Here is a 12,087-nt window from a genome sequence, read left to right as displayed (position 1 = left end):
ATCACCTGCCACTTCTTGGCTTCCCCTTTCCGTTTTAGTGTTCATTTCTTGCCGCTTTTGCTCACTGAGTACAACCGAGTACGCCCTTGGCACATAATCCTCAGGCTCCACCACCGCGCCTACTTGCATCACAGTACACAGTAACTACTGCGTAGACGTCATCGCTATGACATATGATATGCCCTACCTATTGTAGGTTACCTACAGTCGGTATGGCTTTAATACCTCTCCTATGTTAGTCTCCGTCCTCAACTTCACCGTCGCAACTACCCATATCATACTCTCAGTCTCAGCACATTATACATACCAATAGGCAATAACCACGGTCCCCAGAACCACAGCATGTCTCGTCGCACCACCGTCCCTGAACAGCCCTCTCGGCCATTCACTGTGGGGAGCTGTGTCCTCTACGGCTGTGGAGCAGGACTGCTAGGTGTCGCCGCGTAAGTTGCCCTCAACGCTAACTATCCATGCAACAAGGAATTAACTCAGGTAGAATGACGGTTGGAGAAAAGATCGAACAATTCTTCACCGGTAGGCCTAGCTCATATGTCCCGGGACATACGCTTGAGCGCGTGCTGTCGCTCCCCACTCGGCCTGATTCAGAGCGCTTCGGCTTAAACATGGCCATGCATTACGGACAGGGAGCAGCCGCAGCAATCATCAGAGCTCTTATGAGCGCCAATGGTGTCCGCGGGCCGTTCGCTGATTTTATGTTTATTTCTGTGCGGCTTTTGATTGACCAGACACTGGAGAATATCACCGGTGTTGGGGCACTTCCATGGTGAGTTGACTCCACTATGCACCTAATTTCTTCGGAATTAGCACTGACGGAGTGCAGGACATGGCCGGTTAACGAGCAGGTCATTGATATTATGCATAAGGCGGTCTTTGCATTCGTCACAGGGTATTTCACGGATAGATGGCTTCAATAATGCAACTCCTATCAATGTTTCTCCAAGCAATATCATTGTACCGCAAGGAAGAAGGATAGCGACGAAGTCGACGTAATCCCCTGATTTCTCTACAAATTGAAGGGCAAAAAAAACATACAACAGTGAGGATTCGCTGGTGGTCACCCACCCAACTACTAACTCACCGGCGTGTGGCTTAAGTACGGCTGAGCGGACGGGAAGCCCTGTTTTCCACACCCTATGGTCGTATGTGGCAGTACTATGGTTGAGCTGAATTATAAGACGTCCAGGATCTATTCAAGTTGTCTAGCCCACTTCAGCAGCCTTGCGCCGCATCTTCTGCTTCCTGTCTGCGATCTTCTTTATCGTCTCGATAAAGTTCATCGGCATTGACTTCCATGCATTTTCCACAGTTAATACGCCCAGTTGAATCTGCTGCCTGTTCAAACAGACTCTTTCCCGGGTTGTCGGTGGAAGGGGTGTGCCATATAAGTCAACAAAGAACTTATCACATGGCGGTAGCTTGAGAAGAATACCCGGGGACTGCCAAGGGAGCCAGTGGACTAAATAGTGATACTGCGTCCGGAAGTACCGAGCGATAGACCTGTTGTGGCCAGATTCCAATGAAGATTTCACGACGGCACTGATCAGAGCTAGACGTAGAAGAGGGTTAGCACGGAACAATAGCAATAATAAAGATAGAAAGGAGTAGAAGAGGCATCTAGGGACATACAATCCAGATAAAATAGCCGCGTTGGAAATCGGCATCGAGTAGTGGGATGTAGGAATGTGCTTTTCGATAGGCTCGCTTCTGAGAGGTCCATATGCCAAAAACTGGAGGGAACGAGAGAGACCCCGGCAGCGAGGACAGATGCGTGAGGCCACTCTAGGGTATATCCTGGCCAGCCCAGAGGAGCAATGGTCGCGTCCTCCTCCACATAAGTGTCGTGTTCTGGGCGTTGCTGGAGTCCTTGTTGAAGCATGACTGCGAGAGCATCTTCAAGTTGCTCATCCGCGACCGCGAGGTAAAGTTGACAAATGACGAGCGGGTGATTGAGAGTTGTGAGGACAGCGTCGGCAGCGATACAGTGCTTGATATGGCGATCCTCGAGACATTCAGATAGGTGCAAGAGATTCCAGTCCGCGGATTTTTTAATGAGTTTCTTGGCTTCGAAATCTGCCATTTTGCCAAATAGGAGGTTGAAGAGCGATGGGAAATGGTAGAGAAGAAGAAGTTCAGGTTGTGAGAGATAAAATGACAAACGATTAAGGTTATGGGTCCGCGTACCGGTATACATGAAACCCGTTGGCCAAGTCTCGAAGTTCCCGTCTCAAGTCAAACTGTGCAAATTGTCTAATCTGTGAATACACAATAGTATACTACATTGCGGCTTGCCGACAGGGGAGCCAACAGAGCTAAGAATACAATGCAAAAAAAGTAAAAATTTCATGCTCCGGTTTTACGCCGCCCGAAATTCTCGTGATTCATTCTCAACTGATTAGGGCAGAGCATCAGGTCTTCCATGCTCTGGGTGCATTTTTCAGCAGAGTCTAAGTCCAGAGTCTCCCAAACTTCTCGCGAGGCCGTTCTCAACAGAACAGACGTGAGTAGAAAGTCGTACTCTAGAGGCGTTGATGATCCGGTCATGGACCGTCATCGAGCTCGTCAAAACAACACTCGGTGATAGTAGCTGAGCTTAGCGAAGCTATTTTTCGCTTTCTTTAACCTCACCAGCCGTTGCTCGAGGAGACTATTAGGAGCACATAATAAAGAAAGTGGTGTGTGCCTAAAAAGTTGAACGAATTTAACATAAGAGTATAGTGATATTTGATTTCAACAACAAAGAGACAGACAGAAAGCTAAAGCTAACCATGTATATTCTTGAAGGCCATGCGACTGTTACAGAAAGGAAGGACAGCTGAAAAGCCTAACCTGTAACGGCGACCGTGATAACCGCTTCCCCGATTATGCAATCTAGTATCCTCGGGATTTGTTCTCAGTGTCAAGGGATTTCGCCCGTAGGCGTCCTTGCTTCTCTGTAGGACGTTGCTTCTTTTGGGTATCGGATGTTCTGTCAATATTTGAGGGCAGTAGTGAAAGACCGGTCACTATATCTTGCTTCCCTAGAGGACGTTGCTTCTCTAGAGACTCCCGGGAATCGCGCGTTTTGTTGGTATTCGAGGGCAGCAGTGAGAGGCCGCTTACTGCAAGAAGGTCTCCGATATTGATGCTTCCACTTGGGGCAAGATCACCACAGTCTTCAAAGTCTTTCAGTACCTTATCGATTATCTCCGCCTGGCCACTCATATGTAGGAAGTTGCCAATACAAGCGTGGATTCCGAGCAGATTAGAATCTGGAAGTTCCCAACTTCCTTTGTGAACTTTGAACTTAACAAGCCGATTTCTGGGTAAATCTCGTATCGGCGCTGTTGCGGTATCTGGAAAGGTCTTGATCCGATACTGGTGAGCAACTCCCGTTGCTTCGAAAATGAGTCTGAACTGACCGAATTCGGTGTGGAGTTGGGAGTCCAGCATTAAAACGTTCTTTTCCGAATTGATCCGTTCTGAGGTAAAGGACTGTCAAGAATTGGGGATCATTCATGTATATACGCTAGTCTAGATTTGCCTTAGCGGATGTCGAGATTTTCCCGCTTGGCAAGCGAGACACATAGTGTCTCGTTCCGGCTGAGTTTCCTTCTCCTTTGATCAACTCAAAATCAACTCATTTATCTTTTACGATACGCATTACGATTGGTTCCCCTTGGCTCCTCGAGATTCCACCACATGTACTTCCATTGTTGCTCTTCACAAGGACATATTGCGGAGAACTGGAAAGTAGCGCCTTAGGTTGACCCAAATCGTTGCATTTCTATCCACTGCCTCGCCGTCATTGGCCTGAAAGGATCCAAGTGCAAATGGAATTATGTGGGCCGCTTCAAGATGGGTCGTCATTGCGTTCTGTGGATGGGCGTGATTGTGACTGTAGTGCCCTGTTGCAAGACATTTGTTTCCGTCTCTTTCTAAGCAGCGGTGCCGGAGTCGGGACTGACAGCTTCCGCTGATAGGCTCGATGTTTTGGCTCTTAAGATTCTCGATTGAGTCTTCAACGCCAGAACGCGGAGATGGGGTAATTTCGATTGGTGTTTTGCCGCCCTTTTGCTTTCATAGGGATCAATAGACCAGTTCGGATGCTTTGGACTAGTTGTCGAAGCTTCTCATCGTCTGCACACCCTAAAACGTCCCCCGCCAGATTCTGTTTTCCGTCAGGAGGAAGGATCGTAAAGAAGTCACGGAGGGAGTCCTTGGTTTTGTCAGTCGGTTCAAGTGGTGTGTAGGTATTCAGCTTTCGACCGAGCTTCTAGCTTGACTATAAGTATCGAAAAGAGTAGAAGACATAGAAGGACTCACCGTCTTTGAGGATGATGGCATCCTGCCAACGACCCAGGTTAGGGTGAGCTTGGGGCGAGCTTGGGGCCAGTCTGGAGGGTATGGCAGTTCTAGTCCTAAGCGAAGCGGCCGAAACAGCTGTGACAGTTGAGAAGGCGGTTGATGATAGATGAGTGCGATTGGTTGAAGTCACCACCCATCATGTGACTCCTGACTCCTGAGCCTTGATTGTCACAGGAGGAACTTCTTGAGCGCCTAATTGAGGGAAGGCCTGCCGATGGGCCAGGAAGGGGGAAAGGGGTCCTCTGAAGCAGGCGGGGAAAGAAAATCCGGCGTTTCTGCCGAACTTATCACAGTCGCGTGGAAGAAGATGGACTTATTCGCCAGGGTTTTCGAACAGGTCCTCGTCCAGTGGCACCGTCAACGGATCGGTGCCTTCAGGAGCAACCAGGGAGTAGTATTCCTGCTGCTCTGGCGTATTCGCCTCCCATGGGATGACCAGTCGCCCAAAGCTCACGTCCACCAGGACCTTGAAGTCGTTGAACTTCAGTTGGAGCCGGACCAGAACAGCGTGATAGCAGCCGATCTGGAACAGCGTCGCACAACTGTCCCAGATGGTCTGGCCAGCCTTCTTCATTGCCTTGGCCAAGAATACAGCATCCAATAGGTCGGTTTGCTGCTTCTCAAGGCCGTTTGAATCATCGGAACGGAGGTAGAAGCACCTGATCTTCATGGCTAGGGCGAAGTCGGTTTGCAACACACGAACACCCTCCACGTGCCGCACGTACCCGTCCACCTGATGATAGGTGAAACGGTCGTCAATGGTGGTGAGCAGATCAACGATGACTTCTCGGTATGAGAGCCGGCCCCCAATCACCTCGAAGCCCTCAACGGAGCTAAGAGAGTCGATAACGGTCTGAGACCGGATCAGGATGTCGACGTCGGTTGTCGACCTCTTGTGGCCTTCAAATATTGTGGCTGCGCCGCCGACCAAGACAAAGTCGGCTGGAAAAGACATTTGGAGTGCGCGGACGTATTCAGGATCTTGACGCCATGTTGTGACTCCGGGCTGGTCGACATATTGTTCTGTCGGTAGGAGAGGAAGAAAGGAGGGAAGGGAGGTGTTAAGTGTGATCTATGAGGGGTCTCCCAGGAGGGAAGGTCTATCTACCACAGGCGGTTAGCGCTGACACCTCAGGCGCCCACCTGATAGGTACCTTCCAAGGTAGGTAGGCCACAAGCAAAGCTGATTAACGGAAAGTTAACAAACAGAAAATTTACAGTAACTAACTAGTTACAGGGCTAAAGACAAAGACTTACCTAGTTATAGGTACTGTGTAGATTCGTGGTCATTCGCACCGAAGGTGTCACTGGCCTCTACTCCAGTGTCATTCCTCGGTTGATTGGTTAGCACCCGAGAAGGCCATCATGCTGACGGTCAATGATCTCTTTTGTGGCTTCTTCACAGACACAAATGCCCATAGAATCAAGTACTGTGCTTTGCATAGTTATATGTACTATACTAGTATGTAGATCTCCTAACCGAGATTGGTTTAGTGTCAGCCCTGTAACCATTCCATCATGGTGAGTGTGGGTGATACGAGAGCTGTGAGAACCTGTGACTTGAGGAGGAAGAGATAAAAGGTCTTCTGCGGATTCTTTCTTGTTCTGTTTCTTTTCTTTTCCCATAGTTGTTGTTTCGTCTAAATGCACTCTTTTGTCTAAAGATTTGGCTGGTAACACCTCCGGCTAAGCCAACGCCAACATCCACCCAACTCGGACGCTCCGGGTCCAACCAGAACGCCCGCTTGGAAAGCCAAAGCCAAAAGCAGCGAATCGACCAAATGCAGACCAAAAGGTCGACCAAGCTCCCCAGCCCCAGTTGCAACAAGAACCGACACTCAGGCACCCACAACCCCTGCTGTCCCAGCCACAATCGCAGAAGCACCCCAGCCTCACGCCTGTGCGCTACCGCAACTTAAGCCTTTCCCCAACACCGATCTTACCACACCGGATCGTCTAATACTGCTATAGCCACTTGTTTCCCTTAGGCCCAGACGAACAGCTGCGCTGCGCGCAGAAGACCTCCTTATCTACGGAGTATCGTTTGCTCCTTCTCAACAGTCTGACCGTCATACGATCGTCACAAAAGGAAGTACGAGATATAATTGTGTGAAACGGGGAAAAAAAAGCAGACTCTTAGTAGTAAGTAGTGGCACCTCACGGAGTATAAGTCTGTACAACTGTACAAACTCCATCATTACGGATTTACGGTAGCTTTTCAAGTTACGAAGGTAAAGCAAGTTAGTAGCTGAGTAGGTAGGTAGCTCACGGACCACGGTTGCATGACAACTAACTTCATCTAAACGCCTTGTAGTAGTTACGGAGCGTGGAGTACTCCGTACCTACTGTGTAGTGACCTAGTTACATGTAGTAAGTAACTGATCAGTAGCACCCAATCACAATCACCTAGCGCTTACGGAGTCCGGGAGTAGTGAGACTGAGCGCTTATTAGAGTGGACCTCGATCCTCGCGGCTTTATCGCGTGATGTATGTATTTGTTTACTGACTCGGTGCCCGGACTGAGATTTACGCAGTACTGAGTGAGCCTGACTCTGATCCCCCTCGTAAAAGCGGCAGCTAAAGTAGGAAAGCCCCACCGGGTGGAGGAAAATATGTTACGTAAAGCCATGTACCTAACTATGAACGATCACAGTGGCTAACACGCCACCCATTGAAGGCATGTGATTAGTAGATCAAGCAAGTTATGTAGAAGAACCTGGCCCTATTGGAACAACGTGAGGTTTCCAGACTCGACAAATCTCATCAGCAGATCAGAGCTGAAGCATTTTAGCTCTAAGCTCGCGTTGATCTCGAAAGTATTAGTTGGCTGACATTCGGAACACTTCCAAGGTCGCTTCCAAGGTTGTTCCTGATCTTGATCGTTGTGCCTTGATAGTCCTCCCTAGTAGTACTGTAGAAGGAAATCTCGGTCAGACAAGGTGTTGCACGGAACTTGGTTGCTTTTTATATATTGTGAAATGGAAGTAGAAGAGACAAGCCCAAACTTGAAACGAAGAAGAATGAAAATGAGTAACCTTCGAGTACCTGGTGGGAGAGGCAAACTCGCCCTTGGGCTTTTTTGCCAGTGACTTCATCTTCGACCATCTTCCAAGTTTCACGACATCTTTCTCTTCTTTTTTTCCCCACTTTGAAAGCTCAGTAGGGATATCTTTTGAAATCTTCTTTTTCCTTCCCTTGATTATTTAGACCCCTCTGTAACTATTCTGTGAGGTTTCGAATTTTTATATAAAAAAACAAGAAAAAACAAATTGGATCCACCCAAGGCGGTGACGGACGATCTCCAAAGGGCTATCTCCCAAATTCCCCGTTTGGGTTCTCTTGATTCCTTTAAATCCCTCCTGCAATTTTGATCCCGGCATTCCGACCGATTTGAGGTCAGCTCTATCCACCTGTAAGATCTCTCCTTCTTCAAACGTGCGCTTTCTTTCTCTCGTCGTTGAATTCCGCAGAATTAGACATCTAACTGTTGCCTATCTGGACCCCAGTCTCCAGTCCTAGTCTATCATCGCCCAATCTCTTCTCCCCCCTCCTCCTATCACGATAACGGGCCCAACCACTCCGGTCTGCGCTGCTATACTATCCGGACATTGTACTTGACCAATGTCCTCCCCATGTCAGATTCGCCGTCCGTTCCCGAAGATCCTTGGCCAAATCCCCTGGTGACATCTGCTGTGCCTGCCCAACATGATTGCTTCAAGGATTCCATTCATGGACGTAGCCCACGTCACCACTTAGAGCAGGGCCAGCATCTGTCCCAGGGGCCTAGAGAGGTACCATCGCCATCCCGCGCTGAATCCCCCACGGCCCACTCTTGGTCTCATCCCCCATCTCGATTACCCATAAAAAGGACGGCGACCACGCCGCCGGAAAATACCGCACACCCAGATCTTGTTTACAGACCTCAGCTGTCAGAACGCGATAGCATTTTTGCAACTCACTACCTCCCCTCCGATAGCGGTGCAAATACCCCACAATTGCCCCCAGCACGGGCTCAGAGCAATGAGCGCCAGGTCAATCTAATTCCTAGCCTTGAGGATGCATCTGTATCTCCAAGTCCATCCATCAAGGTCTCTCCCCACCGTTTTAACGTCGACCCTTCCCCCATGGAAGTTGACGTCCACAGACATTCTCCATTGCGTTCTTCCACTCTCTTCCCATCCTCCGACGTCCCCCGCGTGTCTCTGCTGCGCGCATCGACCTCGCCGACTGATGATTCGATCCCGAAAGTAGAGGCCGGCGGGCTGGCTCATCTAGGGTCTCAGCGGTACAAAGTGCCATCGGATGACAAAGGTACGAAAACCAGTCGTTTGCAAGGCACTTCACCTGAACAAAGTCTCCTACCACCCGCATTAGATGATGCCTCTCATACTTCCGCGACCGGTGGGAATCTCTTGCCCCACGGTCCTCCGGAAGAAACCCCCCAACCCCATGCTGCCCTTGAACGAAGCTCAAGCAGAGGCCGTCGTGGCCGAGTTGACAGCTCAATTGAAGCTAATTTGACCAATGCGGAGCCGGCTTCTAACGTTCGCAGCCGTAAGTCTAGCCACTATTTGGGCCTCTTCAAAGAAAATACCACATCGCCGGACCGCAAACGGTTGCAAGATGAGCCCAGGGATCATGTCAAGAACTATGAGCAAGAGCCACATTGCTCGGAGAAGGGAAACACGCTTCGTAAAAGCATATCACTCCCCTCGCTTGGCGACGGTCCCTCTCTTGAACCTCCACCTGAAGCTGAGCCGCATGTACAAGACGATGAGCCATCTAAGCGTCGCCCCACGGCGCTGCCTCGGAATCTCCTTGAAGAGATCCGAAACTTCCATCTCACGCCTGGCGGTCATCATGGATCCTCTTTCTCGGAAAGTATTCCGACTCAGTACTCAGAGCGCGGCCGTGATTACTTCCAGGTGGAGTCTCATGTGGGAGTCTCCCCCTCGGACTTATTCGAGCAGGAAGAGGGGTCCAGGAAATATGGGGCCGAGGAAGAGGAGAATGAACAGATTTCTTCTGCGGTCTACTTCCCCCATGAGCGCACGGTGCCTGAAGGGGTCGAGGCGCTACAGCAATATCCTGAAGGTCCTCATGATGTACGGCCAGTTCAGTTGAAGGCTTCAGAGAAAGGCCAAGACTTGATGTTAGTACCTCAAGAGCGTAGCAAGTCCCCCGAAAAGGAAATCAGCCATGTGGATATATCCTTTCGATCTAAGAATGAAAGTAAGATCCTCTATGGCGATATACATTCTCCACGAGAGCATGAGCCAGAAAAGCATTTGCCTCTGAGTACCATCCCTGAACGCAGCTGGGATTCCACATACGAATCCGATGTGGATATCCCGTCAGCAGATGAAAGTCTGCACTTTGCCAATGAGGAGACCGATCTGACCGATGAGGCGGAAACCCCAACGGCAACACCGACACAGCGTTCTCGGCATCTCTCTCGCCCCAAATCCCAACCCCCGCGACCTCTCGGTGCCGTGGAACTGAAACCTTACCGACACCAGGTTGGCGGACACACAACCGTCTTTCGGTTTTCGCGACGTGCTGTATGCAAGCAGCTCAACAACAGAGAGAATGAGTTCTACGAACGCATTGAACAGAGACACCCGGAAATGTTGGTGTTTCTTCCCAAGTATGTGAATCCCACCCCTGAGAAAGAGAATTTTTAGCTTGCCGAATGCTAACTTTTCGTTCAAGATATATCGGAGTGTTGAATGTCACATTTTCGAAGACGCCGAAACGTCCAAAGGATCAGGCCGATCTTACCAATGGAAAAGCTCAAGATGCAACGCGTGCCAATGGAGCTTCGGCGTTAAGCGCCCAGCTGCTTGGACCAGCGGAGTCGCAAGAGCCACAGCGGATTGTCAGCCAGTCCCAGGTCACAGGTGTGATACCCAAAGTGATCCTCGAGAACAATCGTCATATCATTCCTGCCGATCTATTCACCCGCCAGCAGCGACCGAAGACGGCGTGTGCTTCAGTGAGCCGCGCACGATCTGTCGACGGTCTTCAGGGGATGTCAGCAGAGTCCGACCCATCGGCTCTGGCCAAGCGAGCCAAGATATGGGGTGCCACTACTGTAAATCTTAAACTACAGGAGCAAGTCCTCCGTGAAGTATTCAGCCCGCCTGCGATTCATCATCATCGACGCCATGCTCGGGGTCACGTTCATCTACCGAGGGCCAATTCCGACTCACCTGCCAACCTCCCCCGCCGAGGGAACCTATCGGAAGACCACACAGCTAGCAGTCGACGGCTAGCCCCTGGTTCAATCACAGCTCTAAAATCAGAAGCGATTGACATCGTGCCGTCTCCCGGTGAAGGACCTGCTCTTTCATCGTCAGCATCGACTGCCCTGGAAGCCAACCAAAACCGCCTGGAAAAGGTCAAAAGTGAAGAAGAGACTAACCGGGCAAGCTCGCTTTCTCGGGTTTCCCACCCGCGACGGCGGCATTCCGGAAGTGGTCTTCAGAGACGCGGTAGCTTGAATTCTCGGAACCAGGGCGAGCTAGTATTCTTCGATGACGATGGCTATGGTGGCGATAAGGAGGACGACATTTTCTCCATGGAAACCGATGCATCGATGCCTTCGAACACTTCTTCCATCACCAAAGCCTCATCTTCGCCAATGTCAGAGGGTATCTCGACCAGTGATCACCATGCAACCGACGGTTTCCCTCCTGGCAGACTTTCCGATCCATCCCGCTTCCAACCAAAGGAACCGGTCAATACTGTCTTGCCCAGCAACCCGAAGGAGGCGCAGATGAGAAAGGACGAAAGAGTGCAGTTCTTCTTGCTGCTTGAGGATCTGACAGCTGGTATGAACAAACCCTGTGTGCTAGATCTCAAGATGGGTACTCGTCAGTATGGTATCGAGGCGAATGAGAAAAAGAAGAAGTCGCAGCGACGAAAATGTCGGTCGACCACTTCACAACAGCTCGGTGTGCGGCTCTGTGGCATGCAAGCCTGGAACGTCAAGAAGCAAGAGTACATCTTCGAGGACAAGTATTTTGGACGCGATTTGAAATCCGGTCGAGAGTTCCAAGATGCACTCACTCGATTCCTTTACGATGGCGTCAGCTATGCCAGTGTTGCCAAGAAGATTCCTGTCATCCTGGAAAAACTGGCTCTACTTGAGCACATGATTCGACAGCTGGATTCATACCGTTTGTATGCTAGCAGCCTGTTGATCCTGTATGATGGAGAACCCGAGTCACCTCCGCAAGAACTGATTCCTTCCAAAAGCGAAGGCACATCACTCAAACGTGGACGGACGGATGATGGAAATCGCACAATAGACGTTCAGTTGAAAATTGTGGACTTCGCCAATTGTGTCACTGGTGAAGACAAAATGCCCCCAGATACACCATGCCCGCCTCACAATCCGCACGATATTGACCGTGGATATCTGCGTGGCCTCCGCACGCTCCGCATGTATTTCCAGCGGATCATGAAGGAGGTCTGTCTCGAAGAGTTCGTGGAACGAGGTGAAGGTGAAGCCATCGCGCTGGGCTCCCAACCCGCAGCTCGTGAAAGACCTTCTGACCAATATTGGGATGAAACCATGATGGAAAGCGACGCCGGTGAAGTCAGCTTCTAGTTTCCTTTTGTTTCCCTTGCTATTTCCATCATCGATGTCATAGTCCACTGTCGATACGTGGCGTTCGGGGGATAGAGCATTACTCCCACGATGATATGCCAGCATTC

At 50.2% G+C, this 12,087-nt stretch overlaps 5 protein-coding genes across 5 annotated transcripts; 2 read left to right on the top strand and 3 right to left on the bottom strand.

Moving 5' to 3' along the window:
• Window positions 1–342: 342 nt before the first annotated feature.
• N7515_009431 (uncharacterized protein) lies at window positions 343–935 on the top strand (the record flags this gene model as incomplete). The annotated part of the gene is made up of 3 exons (XM_056670175.1): window positions 343–443; window positions 497–784; window positions 842–935. The coding sequence occupies 3 exons, from the start codon at window positions 343–345 to the stop codon at window positions 933–935; spliced, it is 483 nt and encodes a 160-aa protein (XP_056517974.1).
• Window positions 936–1,220: 285 nt separating this feature from the next.
• N7515_009430 (uncharacterized protein) lies at window positions 1,221–2,098 on the bottom strand (the record flags this gene model as incomplete). Its single annotated transcript, XM_056670174.1, has 2 exons — window positions 1,221–1,567; window positions 1,648–2,098. The coding sequence occupies 2 exons, from the start codon at window positions 2,096–2,098 to the stop codon at window positions 1,221–1,223; spliced, it is 798 nt and encodes a 265-aa protein (XP_056517973.1).
• Window positions 2,099–2,889: 791 nt separating this feature from the next.
• N7515_009429 (uncharacterized protein) lies at window positions 2,890–4,440 on the bottom strand (the record flags this gene model as incomplete). The annotated part of the gene is made up of 4 exons (XM_056670173.1): window positions 2,890–3,414; window positions 3,793–4,074; window positions 4,115–4,273; window positions 4,324–4,440. 4 exons carry the CDS (start codon window positions 4,438–4,440, stop codon window positions 2,890–2,892), a joined length of 1,083 nt encoding a protein of 360 aa, XP_056517972.1.
• A 238-nt stretch (window positions 4,441–4,678) lies between these two features.
• On the bottom strand, window positions 4,679–5,320 carry N7515_009428 (uncharacterized protein; the record flags this gene model as incomplete). Its single annotated transcript, XM_056670172.1, has 1 exon — window positions 4,679–5,320. The coding sequence occupies one exon, from the start codon at window positions 5,318–5,320 to the stop codon at window positions 4,679–4,681; it is 642 nt and encodes a 213-aa protein (XP_056517971.1).
• A 2,677-nt stretch (window positions 5,321–7,997) lies between these two features.
• N7515_009427 (inositol polyphosphate kinase KCS1) lies at window positions 7,998–11,980 on the top strand (the record flags this gene model as incomplete). Its single annotated transcript, XM_056670171.1, has 2 exons — window positions 7,998–10,012; window positions 10,078–11,980. 2 exons carry the CDS (start codon window positions 7,998–8,000, stop codon window positions 11,978–11,980), a joined length of 3,918 nt encoding a protein of 1,305 aa, XP_056517970.1.
• Between the last annotated feature and the right edge of the window lie 107 nt (window positions 11,981–12,087).

Source organism: Penicillium bovifimosum (assembly GCF_028826915.1).
Source record: "Penicillium bovifimosum strain IBT 22155 chromosome Unknown utg000007l_segment0_segment0, whole genome shotgun sequence".
In the NCBI taxonomy this organism is placed as follows: Eukaryota; Fungi; Ascomycota; class Eurotiomycetes; order Eurotiales; family Aspergillaceae; genus Penicillium; species Penicillium bovifimosum.
This window is presented reverse-complemented; position numbering and strand designations above follow the sequence as displayed.